The sequence below is a fragment of the Vigna umbellata genome, chromosome 9 (genome assembly GCF_029865625.1).
Source record: "Vigna umbellata cultivar VRB3 chromosome 9, Vumbellata_1.0, whole genome shotgun sequence".
Classification (NCBI taxonomy): Eukaryota; Viridiplantae; Streptophyta; class Magnoliopsida; order Fabales; family Fabaceae; genus Vigna; species Vigna umbellata.
Window position 1 is genome coordinate 19032087 of NC_142173.1, and position 13478 is coordinate 19045564.

General features: G+C 34.8%; 1 protein-coding gene, 1 long non-coding RNA gene and 1 pseudogene across 4 annotated transcripts; 2 read left to right on the forward strand and 1 right to left on the reverse strand.

The window, feature by feature from the left end:
• The first annotated feature begins 320 nt into the window (after positions 1 to 320).
• LOC148192798 (uncharacterized) lies at positions 321 to 1222 on the forward strand (annotated as a pseudogene).
• Positions 1223 to 1520: 298 nt separating this feature from the next.
• LOC148192799 (uncharacterized) lies at positions 1521 to 5309 on the forward strand. Its single transcript, XM_088099290.1, has 3 exons — positions 1521 to 1746; positions 1850 to 2671; positions 4019 to 5309. Exons 1-3 carry the CDS (start codon positions 1521 to 1523, stop codon positions 5086 to 5088), a joined length of 2118 nt encoding a protein of 705 aa, XP_087955416.1. The 3' UTR covers positions 5089 to 5309.
• Positions 5310 to 7189: 1880 nt separating this feature from the next.
• On the reverse strand, positions 7190 to 10349 carry LOC148192800 (uncharacterized). Of its 3 annotated transcripts, none has more exons than XR_015782015.1 (4): positions 9810 to 10349; positions 8447 to 9008; positions 7665 to 7841; positions 7190 to 7581 (listed from the first exon to the last, which is right to left on the reverse strand). It is a non-coding gene; the product is annotated as an uncharacterized LOC148192800 (long non-coding RNA). The 3 variants fall into 3 exon arrangements; XR_015782014.1 differs by having other exon boundaries at positions 8447 to 8521; positions 8608 to 10342; XR_015782013.1 differs by having other exon boundaries at positions 8447 to 10336.
• Positions 10350 to 13478: the final 3129 nt, after the last annotated feature.

A 13478-nucleotide genomic window follows, 5' to 3' on the forward strand; every position in this document is an offset into this window, starting at 1 on the left:
TAGTTGATTTTGATATCAGTGTGAATATACGAAAATTTTTGTGCATTTGAGTTTTACTCTTTCTTTCTCTGCTTATCTCCTTGACTGTTCGGTGCAAAGGGCTTGGTCGTTCGGTGTTGTTCGTGTTCTTGTTGGGTCGTTCTCAGTCGTCTATGTTGCAGTGTTCTTCTTCTGTTCCAACAGTGGTATCCAAAGCTTCAAGTTCGTGACTTGGGAGCTTCAAAAATATCAAGGGCTTGGCGGAGGCTTGGCGGAAAGGTGATTGAAGCGAGAAGAAGATCAAGACTGTGTTTCTTGGTGAAAGATCAAGGGTGTAAAGAATGACCAGCAGAGATATGTCCGTTAATCTACCTGTTCTCACAGACAAGAACTGGAGTAGGTGAAGCACACAAACGCGAGTCTTGTTTCGTGTTCAAGATGTCAGCAGCGTGATGAAGGGAGTGATTGTTGCGTCTGATTTGCGCGGCACAGAGAAAGAGGAGTTTAAGAGGAAAGATGATAGAGCCTTGTTGATTATCCATTAGTGTGTGGACGATATGCATTTTGAGAAGATACAAAATGCGGCTTCAGCAAGAGAAACATGGAACATCTTGGTGGGCTGCCATGCCAGAGGGGAAAAAGTGAAGAAGGTAAAGCTTCAGGTGTTGAGGAGACAGTACGAGCACCTACTGATGGAGGATGGTGATAAGGTGAGTGAGTTTTTCAATAAAATACTCTCAATTGCTAACCAGATGAAAAGTTGTGGTGACACTGTTACTGATCTCATGGTAATTGAGAAAATCATGCGGTCATTGCCTCCAACTTTGATCATATTGTGGTGGCAATAGAGGAGTCTAGAGATCTTGAAAAACTCAAGATAAAGGAACTGCAAAGCTCTCTGGAGGCGTATGAAATGAGGATGTGGGAAAGAAATCCTATAAAAATCGATGAGTAGGCATTGAAAATTCAACACGTCAAAAATGAAGAGAAGAAGACAACCAAGAAATGGAAAGGGAAACATGGTAAAGGGAAGCGGAGAAAAGATAGGAACAAAGATGACCAGAATGAGTCTTCAACAGAGGAGGAAGCCAAATATGAGAAGAATTTCCACAAGAAGGACAAGAGGAATATTGAGTGTTTTAATTGTCATAGGTATGGGCATTATGCTAGTGAGTGCTATGTTGAAAAGGAAGAACAGAAGAAGAGTCAAGGAAAGTGATAGACGGGGCCCAAGCCCAATTAGTTCAGTGTAGGATTTCTTTTACTTTTATTAAAACATGTGTAAAAGGTGCTAGGCATGTGCTAGATAGGAGGGACTTTTAGTCCTATATATAGACATGTCACCACCTCTTGTAAGATACTTTTGAGAATAATGAATTAAACTTTCTGTAGAGAGAACTCTAGAAATTAATTTCCTTGAAAGTCAAAGCTAGAGAATCCCAAAGGATCTCCTCTAGCCACCTTCCATTCACACTTCATCTTTCATTTTCCATTTACACTCCGAACTCTCTTACCTCCACGTAATCATTGGTTTCTCCACTATGCACCAGCCGCGTGGATTGACTACTCCATCGCTGCCACGCGAGCTTATTCCTCGCGAGTTTCCATCAGCACAACACTACATCTTCATTTCGCGAATCTTCATCTACTTCACTCTCGAGAGAGAGCTCTTCCACCATGAACCACACTGTCATCGTAGAACCTCACCTTTCTCGCCGATTAAATCACTTCTCCACCGTTCAAAGCCGCTTCCGCCTCAAACCCTAGGTTTTCACCGATTAATCCTCCAAACCTAGGGTTCTTAGTTCTTCTGTTGTTTCCGCTGCTTCATTTGCTTCCTCTGCTTCTTTTCGCTGCGCATCGATGTAAGGATGCCTCGAGGAGTCCAAATCTCTCAAGTTTCGTCTTCTCCTCGGAGTGTCGCCTATCAGAAAGGAGGCCTACGCAGCTCAAGTGGAGTCTGATTCAGAAGAACCCATCATATTGATGACGACTACATCTAAAGTAAGTTCACATTCTCAAGATAAACTGTGGTATTTGGATTCGGGATGTTCGAATCACATGACTTGCCATAGAGAATGGTTGGTAAATTTTGATAAAACCAAGAAGAGTATGGTGAAATTTGTTGATGACAACACTTCAAAGGTACAAGGAGTTGGTGATGTTGTTATCAGAAGGAAGAATGGCTCGCGTTCCATTCTAACTGGTGTGTTGTTTGTGCCTGCAATAAGGTACAATCTTCTGAGTATTGGCCACTTAATTCAAAAGGGTTTTACGGTAGTAATGAGAGGCTTCAATAAGATTGAAGTGATTGATAAAAAGAAAAACCTGATCTTGAGGAGCAAGATCTCGAAGGATAAAACATTTCAGATCAACCTAGTGAAGTTTGCAATGTCTGAAGAACCTGGCAAGATGAATACTGATACACAGACTGGTAATGAGGAAGATCCGGTGCACGTAGCTATGTTTGTAGGTGTAGAACCGTTTGGTCAAGCAGAAGCCTTGAATATAGCAGGCGCAAAACCGATTGGTCAAACCGAGGCCTTGAAGAAATCCGTGTGGAATGATGCAATGAGAGAAGAAGTTGATTCAGTTAGGAAGAATGGAATCTGGAAGCTAGTTGGCATTCCAATTAGGAAGAAGAAGAAAAGCGTTGAAGGGAATGCTGCCAAAGAAGCATGGGGAGTCACTGGTGAACCGAGACATGGCGAACACCGTTCGGTCACGTCATTCAGTCTAGGAGTCACAAGAGAACTGAGACATGGCGAATATCGTTCGGTCACGTCATTCAACCACACCCGACCACAACATTCATTCAACTGAGCGAGGCGTCACTCAAGAGCGTCAAACTAGCAACTGCACTCAAACCGTTTGGTCATGTCACTCAGTCGCTCTTTCGAACTGTTCGGTCTTGGTCGCACAGCTCGCGTAAGTTGGCATCTGCCTTCGTCACGTGATTGACAGGAAGAGTTGCTCAATGGACTGGCAAGTGTGAGTTCTATGAGTCCCAAAAACATCGTTCGGTCTCAACGTGGTGCGCGAGATAGGCTGGCAAGGATGGGTGCTACCTCTAAGTGCGCGGCTTAGAGGGGAGTGTTAGAGTTAAGCCGAGTGTTAGTTAGTTAGTTGGCCAGAACAGCGGTTGATTAACTGTCCTTGATAGTTGCTTTTCATTTTATAAATATTGGACCTCTGTACTTGTAAATAGTTGATTTTGAGATCAGTGTGAATATACGAAAATTTTTGTGCATTTGAGTTTTACTCTTTCTTTCTCTACTCATCTCCTTGATCGTTCGGTGCAAAGGGCTTGGTCGTTCGGTGTTGTTTGTGTTCTTGCTCTGTTCCAACAGATTCATGGTGATTATGACTTCCATGAGACAAACCATGTACTCATCTATGGATCACTCACCCAAAACATGAGGAGGACAAGCACAAGGTTCTACTCAATTACGGACCTTCTAAAGTTTACAACCAATTACCAACTCTTTAAACAATCGTATTTAACAACCAAAACCAAACAAAAAGATCCTACAAACACGAGCATCAGATATATCAAAACTTATCTTGATGATCATAGTGGCAGCTAACTCGGAGGACCTCTCAAAAGAACAGTAAACAACAACTACGACAACCTTTTTCGATGGCGGCAGCGGCAGAAAACACAACAAGAACCCTCTGCCTATTTTTTGAAAGTTTTATTTAAGATACTCGAAAAATAAATTACAAATATTTGCACATTTTTTAAAATTTACAAAAAGAAGGAAAATATGATGTCATTTTTTAACTATTTGTCAATATAATACTAGATAAAAATGTTTTAAAATTAAACCATCTTAGCTTTATTACTTACAATTGACACAACTTTTATAGGCTGGGTTTTGATACAGAAATTAAATTGATCAAGGGTAATTTCTGTTAATATAAGACTATTTATAGACATTTATCTGTAAAAAACAAAATTAAAAAAATAGTAATTTGGACAAGTACTTTTATCTGTTTTATATAACAAATCCTAAACAGTTGAGTGTATCCTTGTCAGTTCTCAATCGGACGCTGGAATCTGCAAAAACAAAGGAGGAAAGGTTGTCTGCATATTTGACAGCAGCAAGAAACGGCATTACGGAAATTGTGTCTGAACTTAGAACTAAAATATCAAGTGTCGTATATGAAACTAGCCCTAAAAGTGAAAATGTATTGCTTGTGGCAGTGAAGAATAAGCAAGTAACTGTTGTTGAGATGTTACGTAACATTTTGGAAAAGGAAACTTTTGATAGCTTAATTTTAGAAAGGGATAACAGAGAGAACACCGTGTTACACTTAGCAGCTGGTACATCAAGCAACCAAAGAGCTGGTACTACCATGCAAATGATATGGGATATCAAGTGGTATCAGGTATGTATGTATATATATGTATGTATTTATAAATTATATCTTTCGATATCTTTCACCGTATACACAATAATTGTATTATGCATGGAGCAGTACATCAGTGGTCTAGTGCCGAAAGAATTCATTTACAGACGCAACAAAGATGATAAAACTGCATGGGAAATCTATGAGCTGGAACACATTCAGAAAGTGAAAGATTGCTCAGAGGCCCTAAAGGACTTATCCAATTCTGGCTCAGTTGTGGCAGCTCTCATCGCCGGCATCTCCTTCGCAACATCGACCACGGTCCCCGGCAGCACCGAGAAGGGAAAACCTATCTTAGGTGGCAAACCTGAGTTTGATGTATTTTCCATTGCTTCCCTTATAGGACTTGGCTTCTCCATCACCGCACTGGTAATGTTCCTCGCCATACTCACTTCTCCAAAACAGGTTCAACATTTCCGCCTCAGCTTGCCCTTGAAGCTTATTTTTGGCTTAGGTTCTCTTTTTGCATCCGTTGCTTCAATGCTCGTTTCCTTTTGGGCTGCACATTTCTTTGTGCTCAATGAAAAGTACAATACGATACTCCTCCCTGTTTATGTTGCCACTTGGTTTCCGATCACTATCTATGCACTGATGCAATTTCCATTTTATGTTGAGCTTGTGAGAACTATTTTCAACAAGGTGCCACGCCCATACAGGAATCCACACTCATTTGTACATCCTACTCACTTCTCTTGATAAATGTTCTAACCAAATGAACCTCACTTGCCAGATTTGTAACCTAATCATGTCTTGTCTTCTAATACACAGTCTGCATATTTCACATTTGATAAGTTTCTTGTAATGTGTGGTTGGGTTTGATTATTTGCCAATGACACTCATCTCTTGACATGAGATGCGTAATAAGGCAACATGGGAATTACTTATTTTGCTAATAAAAACAAGTATTTATAAAAAAATGGATTCTTTAGATGATGTGTTGAGTTTTAATCCCCACTTCTGTCAATGAATGGAAGTTCATCACAAAGATTTAGCAGTGAAATTTTCCAGGGAGATGTTAGCATATTTTTTTTTTCTTTTCTTAATTGCCATATAAATAGATAGACAACTGATTGGGTTTTATCATGTTTGAGTAAATGTGGATAACATTTCACCATTTTTTTAATTTTTAGTTTGCACAAAAGTGGAAGGAATAGATTGCATTATATATATATATATATATATATATATATATATATATATATATATATATATATATATATATATATATATATTCTTTAGTCTATTGAGCAGTTCATCAACTTTTTTTTCTCATTCAACAAGAAAGTTTGTCTGCATTTAAAAGCTATGATGACAGATTGAGCACACATTCAACTATTTACAAATACATTTTAAATAGTTCATATGCTAGTTTATTAGATATACTTTTACTTCAATAATGAAAATATATTTCAAACAAACTAAAGAATTATATTATATTTTAAGTGAAAATTAAGAAGAGTGAGCTTACCTAAGTCTAGGGTTAAAGGCATTACTCGACTTCTCTTCATTGATAATTTCTGTTGAAAGTTTTTTGACATAAGGTCATCCTCATGAGCCGACAACCCAACTAATGCAGAATTAGCACCTGAGCATGGCTAAACAAGGATTAAACCCAAAGCACACCCTAAATCATGATTAAGTTAAACTTGTGCCTCTTCTCAAACATATTAAAGGAACAATAAAAAAATAGTGTTTTGGGTATGGAATGGGGTTCAAGTCCTTACTAAAAGTACTCCAAGTTGTCTTGAAGACCGAATGGACTTAGTGGTTCTTTATGATCCAAGTCACGTTGTTCGCTCTCCCTCCTTCTTGTCCAGGCTGTGTGGGTAAGTACCTGTCAAAGGTAATCTAAAGCTCAAGTCAGTAATGTAATCAAATGGTTAGTACAACAAGTGATGCATATATTGTGCACAATGATCCTAAAAGTCATACCTGAAACCTTTATTTTTACTAGTTGCGAGGGGTCTTTACCTTTCGCTTGCTTAATAACGGCTCAATTACACCTTAATCTGCATTAGAAGTTTAATGAGTCATTACCACTGATAATCTGACCATATTATTAGGTTATACTGGACACGACCTAGTTAGACGGCTTGTGAGAACGACCTAGGTGGACGGTCTCAGAAGATGACTTGAGAAGATAGCCTGAAACAACAACCTGACTGGACAACTTGGGATAACGTCCTGGGTGGATGGCCTGTTGTTCGGCCTGGGTGATGCTTGGTCCCAAGACAGACCGTATGACACACGTCTTAATACTCTATGATACAAATAGTATAAATAGGTGTACACCAGGTAAAAAGTGCATTTTTTTTAATTGAATTTATCTCTTGACTAAGCGCTGACTTAATTATTAAAATACCTTTTATTTAGGGCTGGGCAAATGGAACTGAACTGCATTGCACTACTAAAAACTGTACTGAACTAAAAACTAATTTGTCTAAACTGAACTGTAAAACAGTTCAAACAAACTGAACTGTTTTTTGTTTTATCAAACTGTACTGAACTGTACTGTACTAAATTGTACTAAACTACAATATAAACTGAACTGAACTACTAACTATACTAATTTTAAACTGAACTGAACTACTAACTATACTAATTTTAAACTGAACTGAACTACTAACTATATATGGACCTTTCAATTGGGAAGTGGACAACAGATTCAATTGCTCAAGTCCAATAAACAGGAAATTAGAGCAAAATTCCCTGCTGCAATAAGTAGGGCCTTGGCTAATTTTCTAATCTGCTTCAAAAACAAGAAACCTACACACGAGTATCAATCAATACTAAGATCAAGACAAACAATACTAACATAACATTAAATCCCTGCACAAATAAATAGTAAGTTTGATATGTGATTACTAACATCAATCTATATATGCATTCACTTTAAACTAGTATTCTAGTAAGCTATGCCAATTCCTAGCCTTTAGAAAACTAGAGACGTTAAAAATGTTTGGAAAGATAACGTGTCAAAACAAGAAAGATATATCTGTAATAGGCAATCAGTTTCAAAACTAGTATTCAGAAGATATGGTATGATGATGATGGCATAAGAGACATTCTTCTAACGCAGATCATCTTTCTCAAAAGACAAAGCAGTGCGAGATTTCAGTGTCTGACTCTATTGCCAAGCAGAATGCTCCCGAGGCAACAATGAAGTTGCATCAACAAGCTGTGTCAAGTCTGCAAGTATAGAAATCTCAACATTACCATCAGTTCACCAGCAAAATGACTCTTACAAATTGGTAAAATAATTATATGCTTACAAGGCTCAAGAGTTGCAAAACCATAATCTATGATGATATCAGCCAGACTAGTGCATGTTTGAGCAACCACTTCCTTGTCATCATCTTCAACCATAGACTTGATGTAAATAATCATCACATTGTCTAAAGAATCAAGCAGAGTTGATATGCTGTCACACAACAGACATCTCCATACAACTGAAAAAGAAAACCATCATTTTGGTCTTTGAATTATAACACCTTAACTTAGCCTGGAATTACCATAACTCAAAAAAGACACTAAAATATGGAATTAACAGACTGTAACATATTAATATAACCTGATTAACCTCAATAAAAGAACACAAGACACTCCAAATGTTAATATCTCCCATTTATTTCCCTTTAAACAAGTTCAAGTAAGTCTGATATATTCAAAATGATTGGAACATGAGAAAACTAGGTTCTAAACGTTGAGGGTTATAAATCCAAAAACAAGAAAGGAAGAATTAAAGCTCAAAAGCAAAAACTGCACAAAACAAAAACCTTTAACATCAATAGCAATCGTATCTGATATATTCATATGCACAAGATATTCGAATTCCCAATTTGCTAAGTAAAGATGATGTGAAGAACCAAGGATAAAAAAGTTATAGCCAGCAATGTCCAGATTAAGAAATTGAAAAATTCGCATTTACAAGTAAATATGACGCATGCGTATTGCTAGTGAATTCTGGAAATGATTAAAGCTTATTACTGGACATACAAATATATTTACTTGTAAATTAAATAACAGCATTTGTAAATAAAAATAGATAACTAACAAATTGTGGCAAAGCTTCAATCATCCAAATTAATAGCAGCACTTGAAGGTCCCACTTCATCTTGAGAGGTTATCTCTACAAAAATAAAATAAAATATTTCATAATTTTTGAACACTTAAAATATAAATTAAAAAGTATATAAGTTTGTCATATAATCTCACCTTGCTCAAATTTATCAAGTTCTTTAGGATCCTCATCAAAAAGTATAGAGAAAGGTGTTCCTTTTAACCAATCTTGTGTACAAACAAGCACTTCCACTATTTTAGGCGTTAGGCAACTACGATAAGGACTAACCACTCTTCCTCCTTTACACAGAGGATAAGAAATATTCATAAATTTAAAACTACATAACCCAGTGAAAAAACTCTCCTAACAGGCTTCTCTAGATGCAAGAGTTACATAAATTAATCCAAACACCAATTTAAAGAAACAAATCACATAGAAACAAATCACGATTCAAACCTTGTGTTTATTGATGATGCTTAGGTTAGCTTGTTCTGAGCCAGTCCAACTACTCTTCAACTATTTTAATCACATGTCCGCACTCTAGTTATTTTTAATACTGAATCAACAAAAGAAATCTCAGAGAGACTAGGCAGCGTGTCTTGAAAAGGAATGAATGAAAATATTTCAAACAACTCCTAAATTTGACAGTCCTAATTCAGTGTACTAAGAATCACATCAAATTTATGTGAAAGAGTCACAAAAACACCACTGCAAAGAAACAAATGGCAATTGAATCCTTATGCTTAGTCATCAAATCCCGAGAAACCAAATAGAGAGGAAACTTAAAAGAAATTAGTTTACGATGAAAACAAACCAGTTCAACACCTAGACGTAATCAAACACAGAACCTACATTTAAATTCAAATAGATGTCCATCATCACATAAAAAGTTCTGAAGATCTGCTGCCAAAGTTTCCACATCCAATGATGAATAATAAATTATAGACTTCAAAAACAATAGAGACAACATAATCACTCATAACAAACTCTACGAGATACAAGTCATGACAGGAAACTAAATCAAACCCTGCTGCAAAGAAACAATAAACAACTGCCATAAAGATAAAACCTAAAGCCTCACAAGAAGTCCAATAATCAACTGCCATAGCCTCCACGACCTAACTAACATTCATAATAAGTCTTCCCTATAGAGCCCAAGTAATGGAGAATAATTAAGAAAACAATAAACACTGAATAATTGAACAAAAAAAAAGTACTCCCACATTCAGAGATACATATAGCATTGAAGAAAGAGGCAAATGAGGCACCCCATTAACCCACGATGCTCAAGCTCTAATCTTTTGCAAGTAAGAGATAAAAATTGTATAAATTAAAGAGAGAAAGGAAAGGGGATTACTTTACAGAACATGAGTAAGGACGAGGATATGAGAATTGGGAAGGGGAGGAAGTAGAGACTTTGGAAGGGAATTACAGCAGCACAGGCAGCACAGGCAGCACAGGCAGCACAGGCAGCACAGGCAGAGACACAACACAGAGAGGTAGAGGTCGCAGTGGAACTCTCCTTTGTCGACAGGGTCACGGTGGCAGCGGCCGCGCGTAATCTTTGGAGCTCTCTTTCGGCGGCAACGTTGAAACGCAAGCTAGGTCGCAGTGGAACTCTCTCTCACGCTCACGTGGACAACGCTTAGGGCACGTTTTAGGAGTAATTGAAAAATTGAAAACGAAAGAGGAATTAATTGAAAAATTGAAAATGAAAGAGGATGGATAACAGTTCTAGCAGTTAACTGAAAATCTTATAAGTTGAGTTTTTAAAAACTGAACCATAAAATAATATATTTAAGTTTTAGTAAAAATGGTTCAGTTATTTTTAATATAATATAATATAATTAATTACAGTACACTACACTACAGATCAATAAATTTTGACCAGCCCTACTTTTATTGGTATTCCTACCACTCAAGATTAACAATCGAGACCGAAAAATGGCACTTATAAAGGTGAAGACGAAAGAGCTAGAGACACGAGACATCATTGCTTTTGTAAATTACATCATTGGTTTGTAAGTTACATATATCCTCGTTATATCCATATTCTACAACAATTATTACATATAACCTCCTTCTCAAGTTGATATTAAATCTATGTTTTGATATGATAATTCACATTATCATGTTTTTTTTTTATTTTGTTTACTTTTATATCTTACGAGTATTTTAATTATTATCTGTTTAGGTAATTAGGATTTTATAGATAAATTTAGAAAAGATAAATACTTTAACTTTTAACTTTTATTTGTATTTTGATTAGTATTTATTTAGATTAATAAGGGTTTTATTTAATAATTTGGAAAATTTGAGTATCTTATCCTTTATTAGATAATTACGAGTTTATTAAATAAATTTGGAAAATAAAAATATTTGGTTTATATTTTGTAGATATATCAACAAAATTAGTTATCAATAAAGTTGTTTATTTTAAGTATAAAATCAAATACAAATTTCAGGCTCAACCAAACAAGTTGTGTATTTATGAAAATCTATAAATAGAAGGCCTTACATTGTTGAAATTCATTTTGGGGTAGAAACTCATTCTCATCATTATTCTTTTTCTAGTATAGGATTAACTAACTCCCTTATTCATAAGGGTTGGAGGTAATGTATCTTAATTCTTTGTAATTTCTGTTATTCAATATATATATTTTCTCATTACTTTTGTATTCTATTATTATTCTTAATTGCATGATAATTTATTAATTGCATATTTGTGAAGTATCTTATTATTCTAGATTATGATAGAATAACTAATTGACTATGCATCTAGACATAGTGGTTTGGCAAATAAATGTCTACGTCCACGTGTCTACGTCCACGACTACACTATAGTATATTTATATTTTGGTGTATCTTTCAAGCTTTACATAGAGTTGCTTATATAGCTATAATAGAGAACAACATCTCACAGTATTAAGCTATGTGGGACTAAATTAAGCTCCATAATACTAACAATTATTGTTGGAAATCCAAGTGTGAGTCTAAGTCCAAGTATATAAGTTTTATACACAGGTTACTTTGCTTCCTTAGTCGGAGGTTGGTTTTCATTTTAAGTTCTTTATGTTTTGTTGTGTTTGTAACTTCTAAGGGTTGAAATTTGGTGCTTCTTCAAGGGGAACAAGTAATATTTTTAGGTTCTTCCATTCTTTAATTATGATGACAAACTCAAACTTTGTTGAAACAATAGAAATCCAACAACAAAAGTGTATCTTTGTTTATAATAATTTTAGCAACATTTATATTTAACAACATACGAACTAGGAATTCGTGGAAAAACCCAAGAGTTGGGTTCATCTAACTTTGTTAACTTCAACTAATCCTCTTATTGAATACCTAAAGTTTATTATTAATCTATCTCAAACATCCAAAGAAAAAAATTGATCCAATATACAAACTAGCGCTCAAAGATGACACTTAACGCTAAACCTTTCACAAAAAGTGGCGCTCAACAATAATTCTGGCACTTAGCGTTATTCTTTTTTCAAAACGTTGGGTTCAACGACATTTCTAAAGCTTAACATCCTGAAACTAAATTGCTCCATATCTATAGTGTAAATATGGCGTGTCCTACTAACACTCAAATGCCAAAGTATTTGGCAAAAAGTGGTGCTCAACCTATAGCACAAACTGACACTCAACCACACTTTGATATCACTCATTTTTGTATCAGTTTACAACAATTGTATTTTGTGATTCTGAGTGAATTTTGACCTGATCAATTGTTCAAATTGGTAATTTTTTCTCAATGCATTTGATTTAAAATAGTTTTAAACATGAAAACTCATACCGATTTTCTCAATTTCATATACAAGTCAAATCAATCATGCTCACGACGAATCCAATTTGTCAAAATAGTTAAAGTTCATTTTCAACATGAAATCAATCACCAACATGCATTCATCAATTTAACAATAAGATCAACAACTCAAAAAACCAAATGCATCTTAACTTGCAGGTACCCTTTCTACACATAAATACAACATCAAAACGATCTGACATGTCAATGAAGACATTGATCAATAAAGATTTAATAAACACAAAATACAAGGACACATGCAAGCAGGAAAACCCCGCATGTAACCATATAAAATAAAGATGGTGAAAAGGGGTTGAAAACTAACTTATCTTAAAAAAATAATTGATCAATTGATCTTGACAAGCTTGCCACAAGGAGAAATCATACTATCTTTGATCTTTAAAAATATGAATAGATTTTAAGAAATCTTAGACAAAAGGGAGAGAGATATCGTAGAAGAGTTTCTAAAGAAATAGAGTATTTTAATTAATGAGACTCTTCTATGAGTTTTCTATTTATATAAAAGTATTTTATCATTAAAATATAATAGAGTAATTTTAAAATAGTAACTCTTAAAATACACTTTTCTAAGATTTTACAATGTCTATAAACAAAAAAGACAGAAAGAATTGAAATAATGACACATTTAACACAAGTGGTGTTTATCAGAGAGAATTAAGTGCACATATCATTAATTGATCTATATATATATATATATATATATATATATATATATATATATATATATATATATATATATATATATATATATATATATAAATGTGCGTGTGCTTTTTTATATATAGAAAAGAATAAAACTATTATGTTTTTTATTACAGGGGATTGAATAACGTTTTACAGTTATTTCATATCTGTTCAATTAATTAATTAGAAGTATGTATTTTACAATAGATAAGTGAAATCAACTTTCTAACTCTTTTTAACAACTAAAAGGCCAAATTTCTAAATATAGGCTTTGTTTAGTGTATATGTTTTAGTTAAGCAACAGTAACAATCCCTTTTGATAAAAACATGTTTTCAAATTTTCTTCTAATTCAAAGTAAAAAGGAGACCATACATTCCACGTGATTTTCTAAGCAAACAGCAAAAAATAAACAACCAACCAATAATCGGTCTCCTTCATGCAGGATGCATTTATTCTCAGAGAATCTAATCAAACACAAAATATTAGGATAAGAAAAAACAATCTTATCGTAT